Source organism: Numida meleagris, chromosome 19 (genome assembly GCF_002078875.1).
Source record: "Numida meleagris isolate 19003 breed g44 Domestic line chromosome 19, NumMel1.0, whole genome shotgun sequence".
NCBI lineage: Eukaryota > Metazoa > Chordata > Aves > Galliformes > Numididae > Numida > Numida meleagris.
Window position 1 is genome coordinate 9,239,162 of NC_034427.1, and position 23,691 is coordinate 9,262,852.

Consider the following 23,691-nt stretch of genomic DNA (forward strand, 5'->3'; position numbering starts at 1 on the left):
TGCTCCAAGCACTCCCAGAGCTCAGGGGTTTCTCCAGCACAAAGAGCCACGCCACTGTGGTTCCAACCATCCCACTCCATCCCAAGCCCACATCCACCAGGGCTGTCTGGAGCCCTGTCCTGGCCACGTTCCTCTCCCGCACACCCATTCTCTCCTTTTCACAATCAATGCCTCCCACCTCGCTCCCCAGCCTCCTCCTGCTTCACCTTCCCATAAGCCCACAGTCAGGACAGACGTCAATGGGGCACCAAATCCCTAAGCAAGTCTCCCAGCACCTCTGTGACCAACCCACTTCCCAGTCAGAGCACAAGAGCAAGGCCACAGCCAAAGAGAACGTAAGGAAACAAAACACGAGCTGTATTTTATACAGATTTTCCAGACAATTGATAAGGTATTGTTCTTCCTCCAGCTAAATACATTATGTGACACACATACACAGACCCAAACACTTTTCATATACCTAAGTTCGATGAACGATCACAAGAAAGTCAGGTTCACTAGGTCAAAATAATACAGATTCCAAGCGTAGAAAATCGAAGACAACTTGTAAAGGGTCCCAAGAACACCAAAGCTCTCCCTCCAAAACATTGCCTTTCTGCCATCTGCACTTGAAGGTGGTCATCCAAAACACCCACAGTGAAAGAGCAGTTGCACATTGTCCCAAAGGCTTTAATGAAGCCTTACTCCTTCAAAGGGATTTCGAGGATTGCTGGGTTTTGCCTCATTATTTTAAAATATCACTGTGCTTAATGAAATGGGGCGTCTAGAAGAATAAAGGTTTTACTATGTACATTTAAAAGAAAAAAAAGGAAGTCTCTAAAATTCCACAAAATGCTCCACCTAGTCAGGTTTGAGGAATACTTCTGAGTTGTGCTGCAGTTTGCCACAGGAGGAGACCAATTAGAAAAAAAAAGGATCATCCCAGCCATCCCCCCCTGCTGCCCAGCTCCATCCCAGCAGAACCCCCATATCCTCCAAGAGGGCTCGGACACAACACAACAGATCTGCTGAAAGGAACCAGCATCAGGTGGGCCAAACACTACCCATAGTGCACAGAGTAGGGGACAAGGACAGGACAGGCACTTCATGCTACAGAGGAATCCAGAGCCACTGCTGAAGATCAGAAACCAGACAAGCACGAATTAAGGCTTCTAAATAGAGAGTGGATTCAGGTATCAGAATGAAAATGCCAATGCAGCCTTACAGAACTGCTCAGCTCCCTCCCTACGTTTACACCAGCAGCAACATCCAGAGGCGATTTAGGTGCACTTGTGCTGCAGAAGCTAATTACTGCATTGTGTGAGACCTAGAGCACTATCACTGGATAAAGGAGGAGGAATCAGCATTTCTCTTGGAGGAAAGATCTCTCATGTTGCCATCTATCTCCTGTCCTCTGAGCTCTGTGCCACTGTAAGAGCAAATGAACTGAAAACAGGTAAGCAGACAAGTCCTACAGAGGTGACTGATGCAGCTGAAGCCAGCAAACTCTAGAAGGTGTTTTTCAGCTTGGCGGCCACAAGCACAAGAATCTCTCCAATCTTTTTCTGCCAATTCACTATGTCTTTGGAGACATCACACCAAAGCTCTCCGTGGCGGGGTTCGGCGTTCTCACAGCGCTTCCTCACCTCTTCCTGTTGTTCCTACAACGAAGAGAAATGACAAATTGCAAGTCTGTGAATGCCCTGGTTTGTTGCAGCAAAGGGCCAAACATTTTGTAGTCTTCTCTCCAATTCAAACACTTACCCAAAGCCTACCCTCACCCCCCTGCTCCCCACTAAGGGCAGCATGGAAGGAAGTCTGAGTTAAAACTCAGTGGCAGCAACTCTCCTGCCTTGCTGAACAAACCGGCCTAATCACAGCCAAGCAGGTTTTGGCTACCCCAAAGAAACTGCAGCAGAAACTTCCTTTGTGTTACTGCCCCACAGGTCAAGCGAGAGGTCTCTGTGAAGTCAGAAGATAACACTGCCATCATTTCAGTAGTATCAGGCAGTCAAAACTGCCACGGAGATTAGAAGTGTTCCTTCAGCTGCGTCGAGTGCAGGCTGCCTATGGACACTCGTGAAGACCCAGGACAAGTTGCACAAATCTAGCATCACAACTAGAGGCAAAGCCTCCTAGCAGAGAGCTTGCATTTTCAGAAGGAAGATGGATTTCAGAGGCTTTTGCATGAACTAGCATGACTGAGGATAGCAAAGCAGCCAGGAAGACAGCTCTGCTAATGACAATGCCTTTTAGAAATCACCACACATGCCTGTGCGTGCTCACTCATGACCAGGTGTGACGGCCTCAGCCTCCCTCCTGTAAGCCAGCCAGGCAGCAGTGTGCTCTGCCCAGCACCGCAGCAATTCCCAGTGCTCAGTAACCAACACCAACCAGGGATCCCTGCTGCCTTCCTCAGCTCCCTGTGTTTGCAGGTGCACGCTCACCTCTGTGCCGTGCTGGAGCTCAAACTTGTAGAAGAAAGCCCAGGCGTCTCCCAAGTCGGAATCAATCTTCACTGTTCGGTGGAACCATTCTCGGGCCTTCGTTATTTTACGCTCGCTCCAGAACAATCTGTTGGGAAAAGCAAATAAATAAATATCCTCTCCAGAAGAACACAGCAATCTGCTAGCACTGCATGGGTATTTCATTTCTTTGTTCTCCCAAGAAGGAAACGCCAGATTCTGCAGTCATCTGCTACTGCACTCCCCCTGGGAAGGGATGAGACATGAGAGGACTGAGCACTTCCACAGCTCCCTCTTCACTCTGCTCACTGCCAAAGGAAGAGACAGACACCCCAAAGAAGGGCAGTATCAATTACCCTTTGAGCTCAATCCTTGCTAACTCATTCCTTCAATTTTGCTGTGGAAAGGGACAGGATTGTATACATCCAGCTATTTTCCCCTCTCTTCATTTCTTCATATCTCAAGTTGATTTTAGCCATCTTAACAATTAAATAACTTCAAGCAGTTGCAAACTGTACACATGTTAATGGAGCCATGACTGCACGCAATCACATGCACTAGGAATGCTCCAGTGGAGCAGAGCTCTCCTGCCATCCCCACCTTACAAGGAAAGACACACATGTAACACTCCAAGCTCAAACCCAACCCTGGCACGCAGCCCCATGGCTGCCATTTCAAAAAGGGCACTTGTGAATTCTGAAATTTCTCCCCAGTAATTAACCAGCTGAGTCAACAGTCTATTGGTTTCATTCCTTCGCATTAAAGAGTTCATTTGAGCTAGTAAGGTCCTTATCAAATCAAACAGCCATCCCTCATAAAGAGCTTAGCCAGCCATAAAATTATACAGCTTATGTGATTGTTTTTAAGCCCTATAATACTCTTGATTGTTCCGTGTTAAATAAACTGTGATTTGAAAGGGCACCAACAATGACAGCAGAGGCTAAACACCTGCAAGTAGTGGCCATATTCAGAATAATACTTCAAGCTTCCTACAGATGTGTGACTGAGCACGGTATTACCATACCTACAGGCAAGTCGGGATGGGAGGCAGAAGCAGTTTGTGTTGGGATTAGCTGCTCAACTGCCTGAGGTGCAGCAGAAAGTGCCTGGAAGCAGCTTCAACAAAGCAAAAGTTAACATTTTTCTCGCTTGCTGCTAAGGCAGAACAAGGCAGCTGTTATCTGTCAGAACCCAGCGTTGCAGTCACTGGAGTGTATCCTACAGTTTTCTTTGGCCTATAAAAAAGAGTTGTGAAAGAATTGGGCAACCGTTTGGGCAACATGCTTTCTGCATTAACCTCTGCTGGTATTCACAAAGGAAGAGAAGTTTGTTCCAGTCACGACTGCTGCGGAGCGGTCTGCAATCAGATCAGATAGGATATGGTCTGAGTCCATTCTAATAATAGATTTTCATCACTGGAAACCTCACAACTTGCTCTAGAGAAGTAGACAATTCCTGGTAGACTATCTTCCTGTTCCAGTGAAGCAAACTACAGTGTGACTTGTAGTCTGCATTCCAGGAAGGGCCACAACTGAAAGAAAACTGACATAGCAGAAATTCAGGAAAGAAGACTAAAGCACAGCACAAGCTAGCTTAAGATTGAAAGAATCTGGCAGAATCTAGGATAGAGAGAAAAGATGACGAGTGCAGCATCAGCCACATAAAAAGCAAAGAACCACCAGCAGAAACTATCCATATTTTCAAAAATACGAAAACATATCCTATAAAACCTCAGTAAGCCTAGCTCATCTGAAAGCGTGCCAAAATTCCATTTAAGGGGCACAAAGATGGTTTTCACAAACTGCCAATACCCAGCAGTAGAAAAGGACTCCGTGTGAATGTATTACTGTCCATGCTGCAGTCCCAAGCCCACCAGAAGAGCCTGAGGGCAGGCTGACATCCCTTGTTCTGAATCAAGGGAGAGCAGCAGGTTTGCACAGTTACTAGGAGACAGCTTGAGAGCTGCTACTTGCTCCGAGGCTTACAGAGCTGCTGCAGCCAGCATCACGTGGTTGTGCTCAAGTGCAATGTTTCAATCAGGGATGCAGCCACACACAAAAACGAGTGTCTTTACTACATCAAGCACAAGAACTCACTTGGCCACAGCCAACAGAACGTGTGGGTCATGTTCACACTTCTTCAGGGCATCCACACTCTTGGTCTTCCGTTGCGGTCGCGCTTCAAGGAAAATTGCCTCTGACCACAGGATTCCTTAATCAAGTACAGTAGAAAGATTGGTTAGTGTGAATCAGAGATTAATCCTCTCCATCACATCTGTCATCAGGCCAGCGCTCTCTGAAGTGAGCAGTACCACTGTCCCCAACCTGGGAGTTATCCCCGCACCTCCACCTCACCTCACTCTTCCAGCATGGATTCTTCATTCAATGCTCAGGAATTTAGCAACTGGCTGCACCACAGCGGACCCTCAGTTCTGAATGTTTCTGTACCACAGCATCACTGCCATGTCCCTAACGCCAGTGTGCACAAGCACAGAGCTCAAGCCTTTCACACAAGGCACTGCACACAGCGGAACAGCAGAGGGGAACTCAGCAGCAGCAGCAGCAGACTGGTCTGAATAGAAAGCTACAGTGGCAGGCGAAGTCCCACAAGGTGCAAAGCACACCACTCGGAAGCAGTTTCAAGGGTGCCAAAGAACACCACAGTATTATTGATGCTGGCTCTCCACACATATGACGAAGGACACGGTAGGGCCAGGAAAGCTGGGTTTAATCCCTAGTTCCTTTCATTGCCAAAAACAAGAAAGGAAACACGCTCAGAGGAGCATGAAATCTTCAGTTTCTAATGCCAGTCAACCATGCCTGCTGATCACTTCAAGGCGAAGCCTGAAAGCTTGGGTCTGCCAGGACTCTATCAAAGCACTCTCGCTTCCCATAAACTGCACCATGGGAATTTACACCGACTCAGATGACTGCAGTTACAGACTGGAGCAGAACTCTCCGTGTTCTCAAGATCTGCTCTTTACATATAGGGTCAAACCATTTTTTACAGACCTCTATTTTCAGGCCTGCTGAGGACACAAACACCATTGTATTTCAGTTCTATCCTTTGTGCCACCTACCTACGTCAGCCACAAGGAATGGTAACCAGATCAGCAACTGATGGACACGAGCCTCTGGTTTACATGACTGTAGGTGTCCAACAGACTAAATCCTGCAGGCTTATCTTCCTAGTTTGTAGAGTTTTAAGAGTTGGAAGTTATTTTATTTAAACAAAATCTGAGATTTTACTGCCTATTTCCATAGCAGCAGGCAGATTCTGCAAAAAAGCCTGAGGTGGCAAACACAAGAAGCATTAGGTCATTCACAAAACAAAGTGGGTATTGCTTTGTTGACCCACTCACATGGAGAGCAGCTTGCAATGAGTTTATCAAGCCATAAAAGTCACTTAATTCCCATTATTTCACCAGGATGACTTAAGCAGTCATCAGTCAAACACCTTTCAAAACCCAGCCTGAAGGCAAACTAAAAAAGGCTTGCCCTGTGGTAGGTTACTCCTCTTTCTACTTCAGTGACATCCTCTCTCCAAAGATGTCAACATGTTTAAATAATTAAGCCTTCCCACAATTCTGTCAAAAAAAAAAAAAAGGAAACATTATGCACTTTCTCCTCCCATCCCAAGAGGCAAATGTTTCCACTGCTGGTTAGAACCAACCAACTTAGTTAAGGAAAGGCAAATAGGTCATATAAGTTAAAATAATAAAAAAAACAGGATTAAACACCCATGGTACTTGATCCCCTAATCATAACTGACTGAAATTTGCTGTCAGTGTAAGTTGTTAAGTGCACAAGCCTCATTAGTAGTGCAACCAGCATGGGCAAGCCAACAACAGGAAGCCTCTTATGGCCAATTATACTCCATTGAGACAGGGAAAAACACATCCTTTTTCCACCAAACTCCCTAATTACAAAGACTTGTCCATCTCCAACATTAAACCTTGGCACAGACTTCCACCAGCTTCAGAGAAAAGCCACCCATATCCAAGATTATTTCGCACGAAACCTCTTGACAAACTGTCTACCACGGAGCCAACAATGCCAGCACCAACCCATGTCCCCCCCCAGTGTGAGGCACTACAGAGTAACTGGGATAACTCACAAAAACCCTCAACATCCCCTTTGCAGGAGGATGACTGACACTTCTCTAAACGTTATTCTGAGACATGGCCAGAAAGGACATCATGGAAGAAGATGAGCCTTCACTAACTGAGCAAACACATCGCTGTGTTTAAAATAAAAATGAGATCCAGCTCACCTGAATTGGGGCATTCTTGCAAGGCCTTGGCCATCAGAGTATTTGCAATGTTCTTTAGCCCAGCTCTGTACTCCAACCGCACAGACTCTAACCTGGTAGGAAAGAAACCCAGCAATGGTATTTATGGAAACACATTCACTATGAACAAATCAACTCTGAGTCAGGTGAAAGTCACTGGAAATTACAAACACGTGCCTATAGGAATACACGCACGTTACTGACCTCTTCCCATTCCTCTCCATTTAAAAATAAATGTGACCATTATTTTACAATGGCCTAGTCAATTTCTCCTATCATTTTTGACCTATAATAGAAACAAAAGACCCCTTGACTTTCATGTTCTCTAAACTACAGCTATCTGTAAAGAAACATAAGGTCCCCAGCTCCTTAGAGTAGCAAGACACCAGCCAGAATCTCCAGAGCACTTCTGATATTCAGAAGTTGTTAATCCAGAATAAATGCTAGGATAGGCGTGCTCACAGGTTCCATAACCAAATACCTGAGGTGTAAAATAGTTGGCCTGAAGCACGCATTGGCCTTGCAGCCCAAACTAAATTCATGTCTACACAACTCACCAGAGGTCCGCGTTCTTTGGATTCTTTAGGCGAGACTTTTCCAAGATGGCTCTTGCTCTGGTCAGCTGCCCCACTTTCTCTTCCAGTCTGGACAGCAAAAGCCACAGGGGTATGGAATGGGGACACTTTTTCAACTGTTTAAAAGAATAACAAAAGGTATGGTACTATGAAGATCTGAAAACACATTATAACCCCCATAAAAAAAGGAATTCCTTCCTTACATCTTCCTGAGGAGTTCAGAAGTGAGAGAAAGGTGACCACATCTCTCAAATTTCTCCTAGTTAATCTTATAGCACTCACCAGTAAAATCTAGTTTCTCCGATAACCAAAAGAGCAAGTACACCAGCTATGACTGAGCTATCCCAGTGCCAAGCAAAAAGAAAGAATACACCTCCCTTAACAGCACACCTGTAACTTGTGCTCCATCTAGAGATGGAGAGCTCTAATAAATAATGAAACCACATCACAGAGTATGCAGGAAACACATTGCCTTCGAAGCTCACAAAGTCATTAGGACACTGACAGAAACCTGCTTCCCTCTTACTATCAGGACAGATGAGTTTCACCATTTAAAAGACACGTGAGTACTCCTAGACCATCTCTTTTTACAGTGTTTACCTAACCTTGTTAGCAGGGTCTTCCCTTAGTTCTTGCAGGTCTTAGAGAATTATTGTGTAATGAATTTTTTCCTGCTAGTGAGTAGTCAAGCACGCAGCAAACTCTCTCAAGCAAGAAAGTGAATTTTGCACACGCATACTGGCTAAGAGATAAATTCTCACTGCTTATTTCAACACTCTAATATTTTTCTGTTACTGTTTTAACCAATGACAAGGAGATAACAGAAGTCACCTCTGCAGTTAACCTGGGACAGAGCCCTTCCCATCCTGATTTGAAAAGAGACACCTGTCCACATCACAAGCACAAAGCAAACTTGCAATAACATGCATCTTACCCCTTGATTGTAAGCCTCCCTTGCTTTCTCCACCAGCTCTTTTTGTTCCTCGATTTGTCCTTTCATCATCCACAGTTTGGGGAAGTCCTCATAGTGCTTTAGGGCTTCCTCACAAAGCTCCTGGGCTGCAGCAATGTTTCCAAGCACCCATTCTAACTTCACAGACTTCATGAAGACCTGAGAAAGAGCCAGAGCTGTTTATCACTAGTAGCCATTGGAAAAACAAAAACAAGAACTTTGTCAGTGCAGTGGGTTCCCATGCTCATGCATTCATTAGAAAGTTATTCATGAGCTGTAGCTCGAAGTAGAAGGCTCTCTGTCCTCCTCTTCTGGCAGGCAATCTAGAAGATCTAGGATGAAGTACAAATTGGGGGCAGGGGAGATCTAAATTTCCCTGTAACAACCCAGGCTTTTTCTCTTACTTGGACAAATTACAATGATGCTGTATGCACAGCTAAATATTGACAAAATTTATCACACCAGAAATAACCGTAGAGATAAACACAAGACTGTAACTTTAAATAAATTCGACGAGTACTGTCTTTAAGCACAGCATAACTGCGTCTTCTGTGAGAATATTTTCACTCTCTTTTCTCCAAGACACGCATTTATGCAACAGGAACATTATACCAACAGCTGTAAACTGGGAATTTCCTGACTTTTGCCATTTGTGTGAAAAAATTTGAAACCCTTCACTTGATCCTAGCCTCCGTTCCCATCATGCCGCAAACTGTGTGTTGCAATTTGCTGGAGAAGTGCTACGGTGCCTGCAAAAGGCAGTGGCAGGGAGCCATCTGGTCAATCACTTGAGGCCACGGAGCTGAAGGAGCTCCTGCTTCCAAACTCAGCTCCCCCACTGCCATGAGAAGCCTCCTCGGCCTCTCCACCCTTCACACATCCTTACCCTTGCGGTGGGGGCACTGCTGCGAGCTTTTGCCAGCAGCCTCCTTGCTCTTTCATATTCATTGTTTTCCGACTCCAGCTTGACGGCAGCCAGCCAGATCTCCTCGCTGTTGGGGTTGGCCTGCAAGAACATCAAGTGACAGACAAATGCATGCAGTGAATCAACAGCAGATTTAATCCTTCGTTTGATCCAGATTAAAATTGAAGTCAGAGCTCTGTCAATCCACACTAGGACTTTTTTCAGTTCAAGCTCCTCCCAATCTTCTTTGACCTTTGAAGCTCATGGAAATTCTACGAAACAGATGCGCAACACAAAGATATATTTCAGTTGAGAAGTTGGATGCTTCTCAACTGTTGAAAAGCGTTAATGCTTGATCCCCTGAACTTTCAGTTTAACTACTGCAAAAATCAGAGAGTCTGTCACAGTGAGACCCTCACTTCATTATCCCTGAACAAAAGAAGCTGAAGCTCAGATTCCCAGCAGAGGCCTGTGAACAGCACCCCTCCAACACAAACTGTTTCAGGAACAATCATGTCAAGAAATCTTCAGAATATTTACAAAAATGTCCTAAATTTGGTCTTGGTTCTAAGTCTCTTGTAGCTCCTTGCTGAGGAGCTGTCATTTATTTTTGCTCCTTAGCTCCTGAGGCCTCATTTCCACATTAGAACCGTACCTCTCTCCCCATCTTCCAGCATCCAGTGGACAACTCCATTCACTTTGCTTCAGATCAGTGGATGTGGTCCAAACCATAGGTAAAAGAGCAGCCTCACTAATTGGGGCAAATCACTACCTTTTCTGCTGTGAAGACAGATGACCAAGCACGAGACAATGCTGATCCACGACTGGGTTTGGTAGGACCAATGGTAGTAACACTAATGGTCTGAACTCACAACTTGGTGTGGTAATACTAAAAGAGCAGTAATGCACTCTTGCTTCCAGCTTGCTAATATTTTACAGGAGAACACTTCTGACAAATAAAACTATCAAAGAACAGAGGAAATCTCCTCATACCGAAGGGCAGCAGAAATCAGGTGAACATTGACAGAAAAAGCCTACTTTGTATTTTTTAGTTCACATTTACCACCACTACACAAATCTAACATACCCACCTGGAAAGCCAGGGCCAAGATGCTTCTGGCTGCTGGCACATCTCCTGCCAGCCACTTCGATTTGGCTCCCATGAGCCACAGCACTTCTGCTTTGGGACAGTGAGCAACAGCTCTCTGCAAAAGAGCCTCCAAGGATTCTCTGAGACAAGAAAGAGCAAGTTACAATCGCTCCAAGCACTGCCAAAGGCGAGCTCTCACACTTGACTTCCACTATCATTCAAGGCTATAAATACTGTTGCAAAGTCCAGTGCTGTAAACCTTGATAAGTTGTTTCATAACAAGGAAAGGGTGGGGTCTTTTTTCCATAAGCTTTCTGAAATCAGCACTCCACAAACGGCTCATTGTTCAGACACCTTTGTTTGATAGCTGCTGCAGAAAGACTCTGCGCATAAACAGCTCATTTGTCTTGGAGAGAGCCAGTCTTCTAAACAAACCTCAGCAGAAACTGAGACAGGAAGCTCTTCAGAATTATTAGATGGAGCTGCCTTGATCTTACTGACATTTTTTTTCCTTCTCTGGAAAATGCACTTCATGTAGAACAAGGGGCTTAAAGCCCGGCCACCACTGGGAAACAAAGGAGAACAACATCAAAGGCAAAGGCACACTTGTTCCAAAAGCACAGAACTCAGTCTCCACAGCCACTTCCACACAATAGCCACGTTAGCTTTAGCAGGACTAATTTCACCTGCATAGGAGGTTTACTACACAGACTGTTGGCTTTATTATAAAGTTTGGACAGTAAGGTTCAGATGTGTAGAGTTTTATGAATAAACACCAAAACAAGAGGCCCAAGCTATGACAGTGCAATACTAATTCATAATTTGACATTATGAGAAAATGCCAGAGATGCTCAGACTCGGTGCTAAAGTAGTTTTTCTACAAGAGTTAAACAAACCACCACGAAATATGGCAAGCTTTATGTTATTCTGCATTCCCATTTTTTTTCTAGAAATGCTTTCTCAAAGATGACTGTCCCTGCTTTGCCTACTCATAGCTATTTTTACTAAGTAATCTCTTCTCCTAAAGAATTCCTTGTTCTCAGGTTGCCAGACCTGCAAACAATACCGCTGAGCTTTCACCAGCTGAACTAATGCTGTGGAACAGCACACCTTATTGCTGATCTTGTAGCTCTTCTACCTTCCCAATCTGTCGTGCAGCACTGAGGAGGAAGAGCACCTTCAGCCAAGGATTATGCAGTGCATGTACCTTGTTCCATGGTTCTTCTCAAAGTATGCTGCTCTCAGCCACACGCTCTTCTTGCTTGGGAAAACTTGCAAGGCATAAGCATAAATTGCTCGGGCACACTCCAGAGCATTATGGGCAACACACTAAGGAAGAAAAGAGCAGAATTCAGTTTAAAGTTGCAGTGAAATCAAGGGCAACACAGAATGACGTGTAATTCAACACAGAACTCAGAAACTTGCTGTATGAGTTGGGACACCACATACTTTGACATTGGCTTTTTTAAAGGAAGCACAGAGGAATGTTCCAATTGTCTCTCTTTCAGTGCCCAAGTATAATGCCAAAATGTAATTTAGTTTGTAGTGCATGCTTAAACTACTCCTCAAATGCAAAGAAAACACGGTAAAACTTTTACATACTCCCTGCTCAGTCCCACATCACCTCTTCAACTACAGTGTTCACCCCTTGAAACTCAACTGTTAATTTGTTGAACAAGACCTTCGTCTTTGTTGACATCCCATAAATAAATAAACAAATCAGCAAGCAATCTACCAGAGTCACCAACTTCCTGCTTAATAAACATTCAAGCCTGAAAAGAAGTTCTGCAATGCAATAACCCCCTGAGAGGGGGACTGGCCAAACGCAGGCAGATGGTGTGCAAATCGCATCCGCTTTCGGTGATTAGAACAACCTTACTTTTCTGGCTCCAGTTCCACCTCCTCCTATTTAGAAAAAAAAAAAAACCACAGCATCACAGCTGGACATACACTGTCTGCATCTTCCATCCAGGTATGTTTCCGATCTTCTTCCTCAATCCCAATCCCAATCACAGCTCGCATGATTGCCTGGCACGTGGCCACGCTTCCGGCTTTATCACATTCCTCAGCATCCTAGGGACAAGAACAAAAGCTGCTCGTTTTGAGACATCAACAGCAAATCCTCGTGTGCAAACACATGGGGGGGCATTACTGATCGCTATGTCTGACAAATACCTTATTACTCAAACATATCTCCACCCTAGAGAGATCACACCCAAAGGAAGGTGCTATAGCTGCACACAGGAACAATCTGAAGGGTGACAACGCGTGATCTTTCCAGCATTGATCTCCAGGCTGGGCCACACAGAGACTTTGCCAAGAAAGGATGCAGGATTAGAGAAGAAAGAACTGTAACATCAGAACTACTGACCTTCTTTCAGCTTTGGTTTTTAAGTCTGGTACAGAAATGGAACAGTTCTAAGTACTGAAAAGGAACTCACAAAAAGACAAGGATACAAAGGTGATGCGTTCTTGTTTTTGAAATAGAAAACTGAAATTAACCTTTAATTGTTTTAGTGCTGTAAAGAAAGTTGTAATTCATTCAGATGTTAAGAAGAATATCTGTTTAATATAAAATACTTTGTTAATTACTGATATTCTCTTACTCAGTGGCTGGAACGTTATGCTGCCTTGACCCGCTGCAAGCGATATCAGTAGTAAACTGGTTTATGGGGTTATGTTTAAACATAGCAACTGTACATATTCAGGAGGAAAGTTCTTTTACCTATAACATCAAGCCACTTAAATGGCAACAGCATCTGAAGGGTTTTACTAACTTGGGAAACTAAAGAATCACAGTTTTCAAAGGTGGCCAAACCACTAAAATTCCATAGAACTTCTTGCTACTTTTCTAGCACAAAAGTTCAAAAACAGGACAACATGTATCAGTGTGATGAACCTGCACGGGGGCTGTGCTTTGTAAACATCATCAGAAAACCCGGTTCCACGTGTTACCTGTGCCTACTTTGCACAGCCTCAGGAGGCACTACAAGCCAGTAAAGGACTAACAACATTCCCTGTCTGCTGCATATGCAATATTTGTATTGACTTCTTACAACACCCTCCAAAGACCTCTCTGGCAAACAGGTGCCTTTTAAGCCAGAAAAGACATGTGCAAAACATATATAAACCCTCAGCTGGAGGCTTAAAGCTTCCCTCCTACTCGAGGCAGCGGCTGCTTCAACTCAAAGCTGGTTATTTTCCAAGAAGTAAACCAGACATTCCACAGCTCAACATGCATGCCATCCCAGTGGATCACTTCTCTATGCCCTTGGCATTCCTCAGTGTTTTAGTTTCACTGAATTATTTTCCACAGGGATCTCCGCTGATAAGCCCAGTGCAAAATCGCTCCAACCTAGCATCAGGCAACAAAAAGCTTCCAAACAAAACTTGAAGGGTTCACCCGGGTCCCTAACCAAGACCAGGCCAATACCTGTATCCACTGCTCTCTGTTGATTTCCACACCGTTGGCCCTAAGAGATGTGATGGCTCTGTCGATGATTTTCTCCACCATCTGGGTGTTTCCATTGGCCTCCTCCAGCTTGGCAGCAGTAATCCAGATGTGACGATCCGTTGGAATATTCTCACGGGCTTTGTTAAGGACTTTACGAGCATTCTCATATGTCTCCAGCCTTGCCAGAGCAAGCCACAGCTGCAGAGCAACAAAATATGTACTTCAGATTAGAACAAGGAGACGACAACGCCTCCGTATGGCAGCATCAGCCTAAAGAGCTGAGCAGCTTTATTCTGTTTGCTACCAGTTGGCAACTGTCCTCAAGTTGAATAAGCAAGCTGCAGAATACCAATGCAGAAATAGCAGAACCAGAGCCTACTACCGTCCTTAGAGCTAAATCCTAATCATCTCAAGGTACCGTCTGCATATGGCAGGCTTACACACCAATATTTACCACCCATACTACTTTTTAAACAGCTGAATAGAAGATGCTTCTGTTCAGCATTTCAGAAACAAGCCGGAAACATTTACACAGGAAAACAAAGTATGTAATGACTACCAGACAATTAAGTCTGGGGAAAAAAACACTTCACATCCTTCTGCCTCGCAGACAACTACGGCGCTCACCTGCCTTTGGTTTTCAAAGCCCTATTGCTAACCTAAAGCAGAATTCAGAGGGTTGCTGTGTTTGACTTTTGTCAAGCTTACTTCAACGCTGGTAGGGCAGCACTCCACAGCGCGGCTCAGCATGATTCTGGCATCCTCAGGTTCTTCCAGCTCCACAGCTGCCTTCCACAAACGCACCGAATTTGGAACATGCTCAAGGGCTAGAGAGGCAAAAAACAATTATGCAAATCAGGAGGAAAGAGGTTTACCAAAGAGAAATAGAGTTTTCAAAGATAACACTTTAAAGACTTAGTCCCGTTACAGATAAAATTTCCTGCAAGAGAAAAGGGAGAGAGATGCAATTACATTAATTCTCGTTTTAACAAAGAGAACTTAACATCAGAAAGTAAAAAAAAAATCTTAACTTTAATTGGAAACAGGTTTTGCCAAGACAAGGGCTTTTCTGATTGCAAGCTGTAATTACATCCCACAGTAAAACACCTAGCTGAGCAAAGCCTCAAGTCTCAGCGTGGTGAAAGGGATTTCTGTACTGATGAATACCTGAGATACTGTTTTAATACATGTAACACTGATAAAAAATTGCAAATATGTAAGGTTTAAGTCTATACTACTCTAATAAAGAATTAGGCTCTTTAGAATCTCCATGCCTTGCAAAACTGCATTAAGAAATATGTCAGTGATAGGGCTTTATCTGAGAAAACCATAAAATCCCCATTTCCTCTCAAGTTTTTACACACCACCAAGTTCACAACAAAGTTTTCATTTAGGCATCAACTGAGAGGTCACCAGATTCCAATTTATTGCCCCAAAAATATCCAAAAATAATCCAAAATCCAAAATAATCCAATAATCCAAAAATAATATAGGAGGATGCATAAAAGCCTTAAGTTATCACTGACACTAACACCTTAAGGCACCCACTTCTAAGGATGCTTCCAGCAATCCAACAGGGCCTTCTCATCTAATCAAGAGTTCATCAGGCACCTTCCATCTTGTCCAAGAAATAGCTACTCCCAGTAGAAAGTGCATTCTCTGCAGGCTGTTCTAGATGTGCTGTCTGCAAAAAAGCCTTAAAAAAACAACTTTTCTCATCCTGGCTCTTTATAAACTGACATTAAGAAGCATTTTTTTAACCCCTTTTTTCCACAACTTGCAGAGATGACCATACTTGGAAGCAATTAAGTTGATACTGCACCATGGTGATCACACATAAATGTGCTGCAGCAACGCGGGACTGAACACAACCTTTACCAATAGGGAAAGCATAACTGCAGAACCACAGAAATGAGGAAAGTTGCATCTAAAACTACCTTGGTACTAGCCAGGCTTCCAGGCATTGCTGCTCGTTTAAGCACTCCCGGGAAGGCTGAGGCACACTGCTGAGCATGATCTTCAGAGCACATCTAAGCTCCACAGAAACGCACAGAACATTTACAAGCACTGTGCACTGAGGTTTGGAGCATTAACCATTCCACCTCAAGTCCACAGCAGCAGGAGATTTTTCTGAAGCGTTTTAAGTGAATAATATCAGCTTGCAAGAGCTGAAAGCACTGCTCAGCAGGACAGAGCATGTTTTTGTAGATAGAGCATTCGATTTTCACACCTCGAGATGTATTTTGAACACTCAGCCTGCTGTCTTTAGTCAGAGAGAGGCTTTAAAAGCTCCAGAGGTTCTGCTGGATGGCAGGAATGCACACAGCCAGGCAGAAGAGAGAAATACACTATGAGAGACCACACTTCAGTGACATTACCTGGCAGTCAGCCTTTATTTTTGGACAAACACTGGGCTGAACTGTCACTTGGCTTAAGGCTGTACATCCTAACGGTCCCAAGCACTGCATTGCTGATGTCCCCTAGGTAGTACAGGGGCACTGTGAAGTTGATTGCTAACACACAGGTATTGGAGGCAGCAGGATCAACTGTGTTCCACTCCACCAACAGCTTTGTGTCAGAGTTTAAGCAAGTGGTTCGTAAGCTGGAACTTGACACAACGCTTAAAGTGAAAGAACAGATTCTGACCTTAATGCACAAGTCATTGCTTTCACACAAGATGCTTTCCTTCCAGTGTTGGACTTAGAAATCTACTCCTGCTCATGTAAAAGCATTCTCTTGTTCAACATCCATTATTATTCTTGCAGAAGAAGAGGGTATCACAGGAGCAATGCTCCACAGAACAATGCTCCGTTAAGCCAGTGAAAATAAAACAAGCCACCAAATAGTGCCTTTCATCCACAGGTGGTTTACATGCTCTAAGAGGCCATTTCACACCAATACGCAATTTACAAGCAACAGTAAGAGGTAAGAGGCAACTTGCATCCTTTGAAGCCAAGTCAATCTAATACTGTAGACTGCATCACAGGGATGCATTAGGTGTATTAAACATAGATCCCATTCCCTGGCTAGATTAAAGTCCTGAGACATAATTGATGCAGTTTGGCACTCGTGAAGGATCCAATCTCTACCAATACAGGCACATCAATTTAAAGTAATCAAAGACCACCGTGAACCTGCAAGGAAAACCTGAGTTCGGGACAACACAACAAACTAAAAAAGAGAAGTCATTAAAAGAGAACAGGTTTAGGAAAAGACGGCTGTTCCACAAAAGAGGAAAACCTCCAAGTTCAACACAGTAAAGATGTAAGGTTTTAAAAGTCAGCACCAGATCAAAAAGCTGTTTGTCAAGAACACAAACTGTTACACTAAAACAAATCTCAAGGCCCACAGTGCTCAATGAAATGACAACTCCAGAGCCTCTAAAGCTCCTCCACCAGAAATCACTGCTGTCTCCAACAAATTACAGACAATCCAAAAGTCATACACAGTCTGACATCTTTTCTAAAGCATAAGAGAAGATGGTTAAAGCACCCTTTTCCCCTCAGAGCACAGTTTTTGAATTGCTTTCATCTACCTCTCTAATCTTCACCAAGTTGGAATTGCTTTCAGTAAATAAAACATTGTTTTGCAATTGCTCAGTAACAGCAGCTTTCTGCTAAGAGATGTTTTACAAGTATGACAACCGCTCCACTCTGACTCAACAGCAGTGATTTCCATCATTAAGCCATACATTATTAACAACTATTTTCACTAAAAAGGCCAGGAAAAAAAAAAGCATTTAAAATCCTACAGGTATTTCTTGAACAATTTACAACACAACGAAAACAGAGGTAGACTCAAAGACTTTGTTCCCTGGCCCTGCAGAAGCTCTCACCTTTCCTAAGGACGCGCTTCTTGGCACGGATATCTGTCTCCAGCTCTGCTGCTCTGATATAGATCCGCACAGACTGAGGGAGGTGGCGGACAGCTTGGGCCACAACAGCCTTGGCTGTATCTCCAGGCTGAAGCCGAGCAGCTTCTAACCAAACATCTTCACTCTGTCAGGAAGAAAAAGCAGCCTTCTTTTACACCAAAAAGATTCCTGTGAGCAAGAACGTAGAACTTCGTTTTTAGCTAAGTAAGGGTTCTTTTAATATTGCACATAGTGAAGCAGCATCAGTCTATAGCTAATAATAGCTTAACAGACAGATGCTGCTGCTTGCAACCACAACCTGCTTGTACTGTCCAGCAAGGAAACAAAGCAATTCTGACCTTGGGGCACATCTCTGTTCCTTTCATGATGAGATTCCGAGCCACCTGCAGTTTGCCAGTGACTTCTTCCAGTCGGGCTGATGCTATCCAGGCTGGTGGATGATGAGGATTGGTTTCTCGTACAGATTTCAGGAGCAAACGAGCTTTTTTGATATCACTAATGAAGGAGAAAAGACAAGCAGGAACGTTTTCAGCACACGAGCAAACAATTCTCCTGAATTACTAAGTACTTCAGTTACGTTTTCACAGCCCAACTCAGATGCACAGTACCTGTAACTTCCAACATTTCCATATTGGTGACAAATTACACGGTACAGCTTGCTAACATTCACTAACACAATGAGATTGGAGAGAGAATCGGTTTAGTATTTAGGTAAGATTATTTAAGAATTACAGCCAGGCACTTGCAGCTGGAAGCTAATAGGCAACAGCACTGATTTAGTTCCAGTTTTATCATCAAAATTTGCACATACCAAAAACTCACCTGTCATCCTTTACAAACTAGATGTTAGCTGAAAGCCACCCACTCAGACAGATTTCCATTTATATGCAGGATCACAGCCATTATTAAGAGGCTTAATCAGCTAATCCTTCTTAAACTTACTTGATATCTCCTCCATGTGTGGGAATCATTGAATTCAAATCCGTCAGATATCCTTTCGGGTCCACCACAGTCTGCCCACTCACAGAGTCTGACACCTGGGAAAGTCAAGTCAGCGCTACTGAAGTGATTGCTCACAGCCCCACAGCCCCCCTGCACACATTCAAGACTGCAAAAGACACTGCTCCTATACAAAAAAAGTCTTAAGACATTCATCTGTCACCATGACCAAGGAAAACACAAGTCCTTGCTTATTAGCCTTTCCACCCCCCCCCAACTTCTGAAATACATGGACTTACTTTTAACTTAGCAGTTAAAAATATAGTACCACTGAAATCAAAGAAAACAAGCAGCTTAGTTTTCAGTCACAAAAAGGACTTTTAGCCTTACCAGTTAAAGCCCATCTTTTTAGTGCAAAGCAGATTTAAACGGAAAAATCAACGGTAAAAACAGAAATCAACAACACAAGAACAATATTTCTCAGCATTCTGTCCTGAATAAATCCTTACATAAGATGAAGAGGTCATAGCTGAGCTGTTTCTCCTATCTAACAACCAACAGAGAGACACTATCCTAAAATCAGGCCTTAAAGAGGAGCACCCCACCAAATTCAGTACACCTGCAGCAGATTCCACCTTCTAGCGTGCTCACCTGGCTTAGTCTCATGTCCATCAAGGTGTTCCTGGCTTGGCCAATCTTCCTCATATCCAATTCACCTGTCCCAGGTGTCATTAAGCCTGGCGTCATTCCTCCTGGGTACGGAGTATTCAAGCCCCCTGGATATGGAGTATTCAATCCACCAAATTGCTAGAAACAAGAGCAAGAGAAACAAATTCCTAAAAACATCTTCTGAGATGTCAGAAGAGAATTCAGGTTCTTTGCACGCCTGCTCTTACTGCTTTGACTGCTGGGCAGAGATGCCCATGCCCTGTCTTACTTCTGACATTTTCCCCTGTGCTGATGACAACACAACTAGAACAGTGGCTTCCTTGAATCACAAGGCATTTCTTACACAGGTTTTGCAAATCGGTAGGTCCTTACAAATTTAGCCAAGTCAGCAAAACAGGAACAAGAAAGTAAATGAAAGATTTGAATACAAGCACATTTAAACAACAATATCTACAAAGAAATCACAAAGACATCTGGTGCTCATTCAGGGCTAGTTAGCTTCTTCTGTAACTGTATGACCACAGTATCCCACAGCAGCGTAGCAACAACCAAAACTATGTGCCTTATTGTCAACTGAAAATTAAATTTTAATGCAGGCTCCTGGGTTGAGCAAACCACTAGGTGAACTCAAACTTTATTTTCTGTTTCATTTCTGCAAGACATTATTGCAACAGAAACAGATGCTAGTTAAGCACACCAAAATTCCCTGGCTGTAGAACGGTGATAGCAGACAAAGAGTTTTACTTTTCACATTTAATACAAGACACAAACCTTCCCTGCCCATCCTCAGGTTTGGTCTGGCAATGGGTACGCGCTGGAAGATTCCAGCAAGCACAGGAATGTAACAGCCATAGTTCCTCTGGCAGACTCACCAACTACAATAGGACTTTTGCTCAAGCATCTTTTTTCCAAATCACACTGATGAATGCAGTTTAAGCCTTGTCTCTACTTACAAAGCACAGCTCAGACCATCAGCTTTGTTTCCACACTCACCGTCTGCCGTGGGTCCACAGAAGTGTGATTCTCCCCAGACTGCAAATGCTTGGCAAAGAAGCTATCAGGTACAGGAGTCAGCTTCTCGTAGCGAGGATTCCTCTGACGCTTGTTCCTGGCATCACCAACCTCTGGAATACTTAACCACTCTTCTTCCGTGACCTCTGCTAGCTTCCGCTGTTCAAACATGAGTTGCCATCGTTATTTATTCCTTCAAGCAGCTCGTAGCCCTTAATGGATTTATCGTTTTTCTTTAAAGAATTCAAAATGAATTAAAGACCGACAGGTCAAGTATCAGGTTTTTTCCTCATTAAATGTGAAAAAGAATTATATGCACTTAATTATGATTTGGTATTAGTCCAGTCAGTCTGAGACTCCAAGTCAATTTGTTCTTAAGCACAGTGCTGCAAATACACAAATTAACCTCAGTGCCTGCAGCAGCACGTTTTATTACTAATCATTAAACAATAGCTTCAATTGTATATTTTATTTAAAAGAAGATTTAGAGTCAGTAGATCCCGCTCAACTACCACTCCAAGGGCAACAAACTATTCATCCTCCACAGATGAAAAGTCTATCACCCTCTCAAGAACCAACAGTAACAATTATCCACAAAACAAGAGCATCCATTTACATAAATTTCACTAGGCTGTGTACCCACTAGAAAATGCCCAACAGACTGAAGAACTAAATCCCCACACAACATATTCCCACTTTTAGGGGCTTGTATCCCATAATCACCTCCTACAACAGGGTGTAACTTCAAATGCTGCTCTCAGTAAAGATTATATTGTTTTCTCAGGAAAGTAATTCTAACCCGGAGAATAACAAAGTACTTGCATGCTAACACACAGAATCTGAGCAAACCAATGGGGAACAGTCATCTCCCATAAATCACAGGAATATGTCACATAGAAGGCAGTATTTTTCCTTACTTTCAAGTCTGAGAACTGTTGCTGAATTTTGGGTCGTTCCATACGGTATTTTTCTATTTCCTCTTTTTCTCGCTGTTCCCTGAGAAAAAGGAGCACTGAAGTTATGCTCAGAGTAACAAGTCTTCAAGCAAAGTATTACAGAAAAACACGTGTTTCATCAGAAGTTAGGCATAACAATTTTTTTTTTTTCCAAGCACAGATTACAAACAGCTGTGACACAGGTCTCTCATCACAACATTACAGCATAAAAACAAACGTTTCTAACCACGTGAACTTCAGCATTTACCATCCTCTTAGCTGCAGGGCCAGGAGTTTAACAAGTTAACTAGCACTGGTTTACGAGACACCCACACCACACAACTTTCCTAATGATTTCCAGCACGCTGTGCAATATGTGAGGTGTCAAAACCATTCCCTCAGCATCTCCTAACATCATCTTAACGAATGGCAGTGAAGCAATTCAACCAAATCAGCTCTCGCAGTAAGTTGCGCAAAGCACCCATCAACCTTAAGACTTATTGCCACAGTGTCTAAGAGACAGCATTAAAACAAATAAAACCTCTCAACACTTCAGCCAGGAGACAAGGATAACATCTACGGTGGAAAATGGAAGAGGTAGAAGAAAGCTTTGAAACACAAATGAACTAGAAGAAAGCGTTCCACACCAGTGCTTTAATTAATCCTACCTTCTTTCTTTCCTCCGCTCATCCATCCTTTTATCCAGAGCTGCATAAATAGCATCTGCTTCTTCATCATCTTTTTCATAGGGACCGCTTGAGAACAGGCTCCCAGCATACCCATTGAACTAAGAATTTGGAGAGGGAGAGAGAGAATTAAAAAAAAAGAGGGGAAAAAGGGAAAACAAGAGCAGTATCCGCAGTTTAAAGCTCCTGTTACGTACTTAGAACAGCCAACTGTCACCCAGAACAATGAAAATGGGTGAGCAGGCTGCTCCTCACAACGTTGCATCACACCAACACATCCCTTAAATAAAAGCAGCTTTCTGCTCCCATCCCTAGTGTTTATTTTCCGACACCATTTCAAAAGTAAAACTGCCTCAAAATTGCTCCTATTTCAAAACTGCCTCTATTAAACAATAAACAAAATCCCTGCACATTTTCTTCCATCAATAACTTTTTTTTTTTCCTAAAAACTCCTGAAAGCAAACAAGAAGAATAACACAACATCTAACTAACCAAAGTGGGATTTAAACACAAGAGAACGGACAGGCCACATGAATATATATCAGAGCACAACAGTTCAGATTTCATTTGTGAAGGAGAATAAAAAAAACACATCCCATAAAACACATTAACTAATATTTTATTTATGGACCTCTTCCCAAGACTCTTAGTGCTCCGTATAGATAATTCAACCACAATATGGAGACCCACGCCAGAATAAAAATCTGCAAACATATATCATTATGTATAATGGACTCTCAGTTGAAATAAAGAAAGGAGGAGACTACAGGAAAACCTGGCCTTGAATCCTCAGCTCACACAGAGATTCAAAGGAGGAGAACGGGGAGCTCAAGGATTTCTCTTCCACTTGGGGAAAAGCATCTCTAAGTTGGTTATCACATCACCTCATCGTAATTGGTGTCGTTCAAATCTTCATCGTCGTCATCAGCCGTCTGGTTCTTCTTCATCTGATCCCCAACTGTCCTTTTCCCCGGCGGGGCATGGCGGTCATCCACGGGGTCGTTGGCATCACGCGCGGGGCCGATATCGGAGCGGGTGGTGAAGCCTGTGGCTCTGCATTGGCAAACCAGAGACAGCTCTTTAGCACACTGTAATCTCACCACCACACAGCTAACCAGCTAGAAGTGTTACTTAAAGCCAGGCAACAAAAACATCGCTCTTATGCAAACATGGCACCAGCCAGCTCCTACTCTTACTACTCATAGAGCCTATGTAAAAAATAAAAAAATCTGTTCTTTCGTAGGGCGAATTTTATCTACAAAGGCACCAGGATCACACTGCTCACCATTCTTTCCCTGGGCCTTTCTCTGCTGAAGCATGTCTCAGGAGGACCCAACACAGAAAATGGCCCACGGGCTGTACAGCACTGCAGGGTGTGGGGCTGGGAGCAGGAACGGGGCGCTGGGGCCTTCAGAAACCCCACACTCAGAGGTCAGCGCTCCCCGGGGCACCGCCTGCAGGCCACGCATGTCCCGGTCCCCAGGGACGGGGCGCTCCGGAGAAGTGACACAACTTGAGAAGAACAAACCCCGCCCCCAACGCGACGATAGTCCTTCACCCCGCAGCCCGAGTGGAGAAGCGTGAAAACACCAAAACGCGTTTCCAGAGGAAGCCCTGCAGGGCCCAGAGCCGGGCCGTGAGCGGCAGCAGAGATGGAGGAGGCCGAGGCCGCGGCCCGAAGGGATACTGGGGACCTGGCGGGGAACTCACCCGCGACCCAACCCCGGCACGTAGCCCAGGGGCGCGGGCATGCCCAGGAACGGCTTCTTCTTCTTGTTCATGGCGGCGGCGGATCAACCGAGGCTGTGGCGGTGGCGGCGAAGGCGGCGGAAGCAGCGGCGGGAGTGGGCGGGGCTACCCAGCGGGCA

At 44.0% G+C, this 23,691-nt stretch overlaps 1 protein-coding gene across 1 annotated transcript; it reads right to left on the bottom strand.

The window, feature by feature from the left end:
* PRPF6 (pre-mRNA processing factor 6) lies at positions 337–23,691 on the bottom strand. Its single transcript, XM_021416718.1, has 21 exons — positions 23,534–23,691; positions 22,708–22,876; positions 21,806–21,924; positions 21,120–21,198; positions 20,185–20,361; positions 19,174–19,329; positions 18,526–18,620; positions 17,922–18,078; positions 17,545–17,707; positions 14,418–14,536; positions 13,689–13,907; positions 12,206–12,328; positions 11,463–11,584; positions 10,257–10,395; positions 9,148–9,267; positions 8,244–8,420; positions 7,292–7,425; positions 6,717–6,808; positions 4,541–4,655; positions 2,427–2,553; positions 337–1,640 (listed from the first exon to the last, which is right to left on the bottom strand). The coding sequence occupies exons 1-21, from the start codon at positions 23,602–23,604 to the stop codon at positions 1,488–1,490; spliced, it is 2,826 nt and encodes a 941-aa protein (XP_021272393.1). The 5' UTR covers positions 23,605–23,691; the 3' UTR covers positions 337–1,487.

What these genes read in the sequence shown, in the direction of transcription:
- PRPF6 (XM_021416718.1), bottom strand. Translation starts at nt 23,604, where the DNA reads ATGAACAAGAAGAAGAAGCCGTTCCTGGGCATGCCCGCGCCCCTGGGC. An exon ending in ACAGAGAGCAGTGGATACAG is followed by an intron (nt 12,329 to 13,688) that starts GTATTGGCCTGG and finishes TCTTGTCCCTAG; the next exon opens with GATGCTGAGGAATGTGATAA. An exon ending in AGCTCCAGCACGGCACAGAG is followed by an intron (nt 1,641 to 2,426) that starts GTGAGCGTGCAC and finishes TCTTCGTTGTAG; the next exon opens with GAACAACAGGAAGAGGTGAG.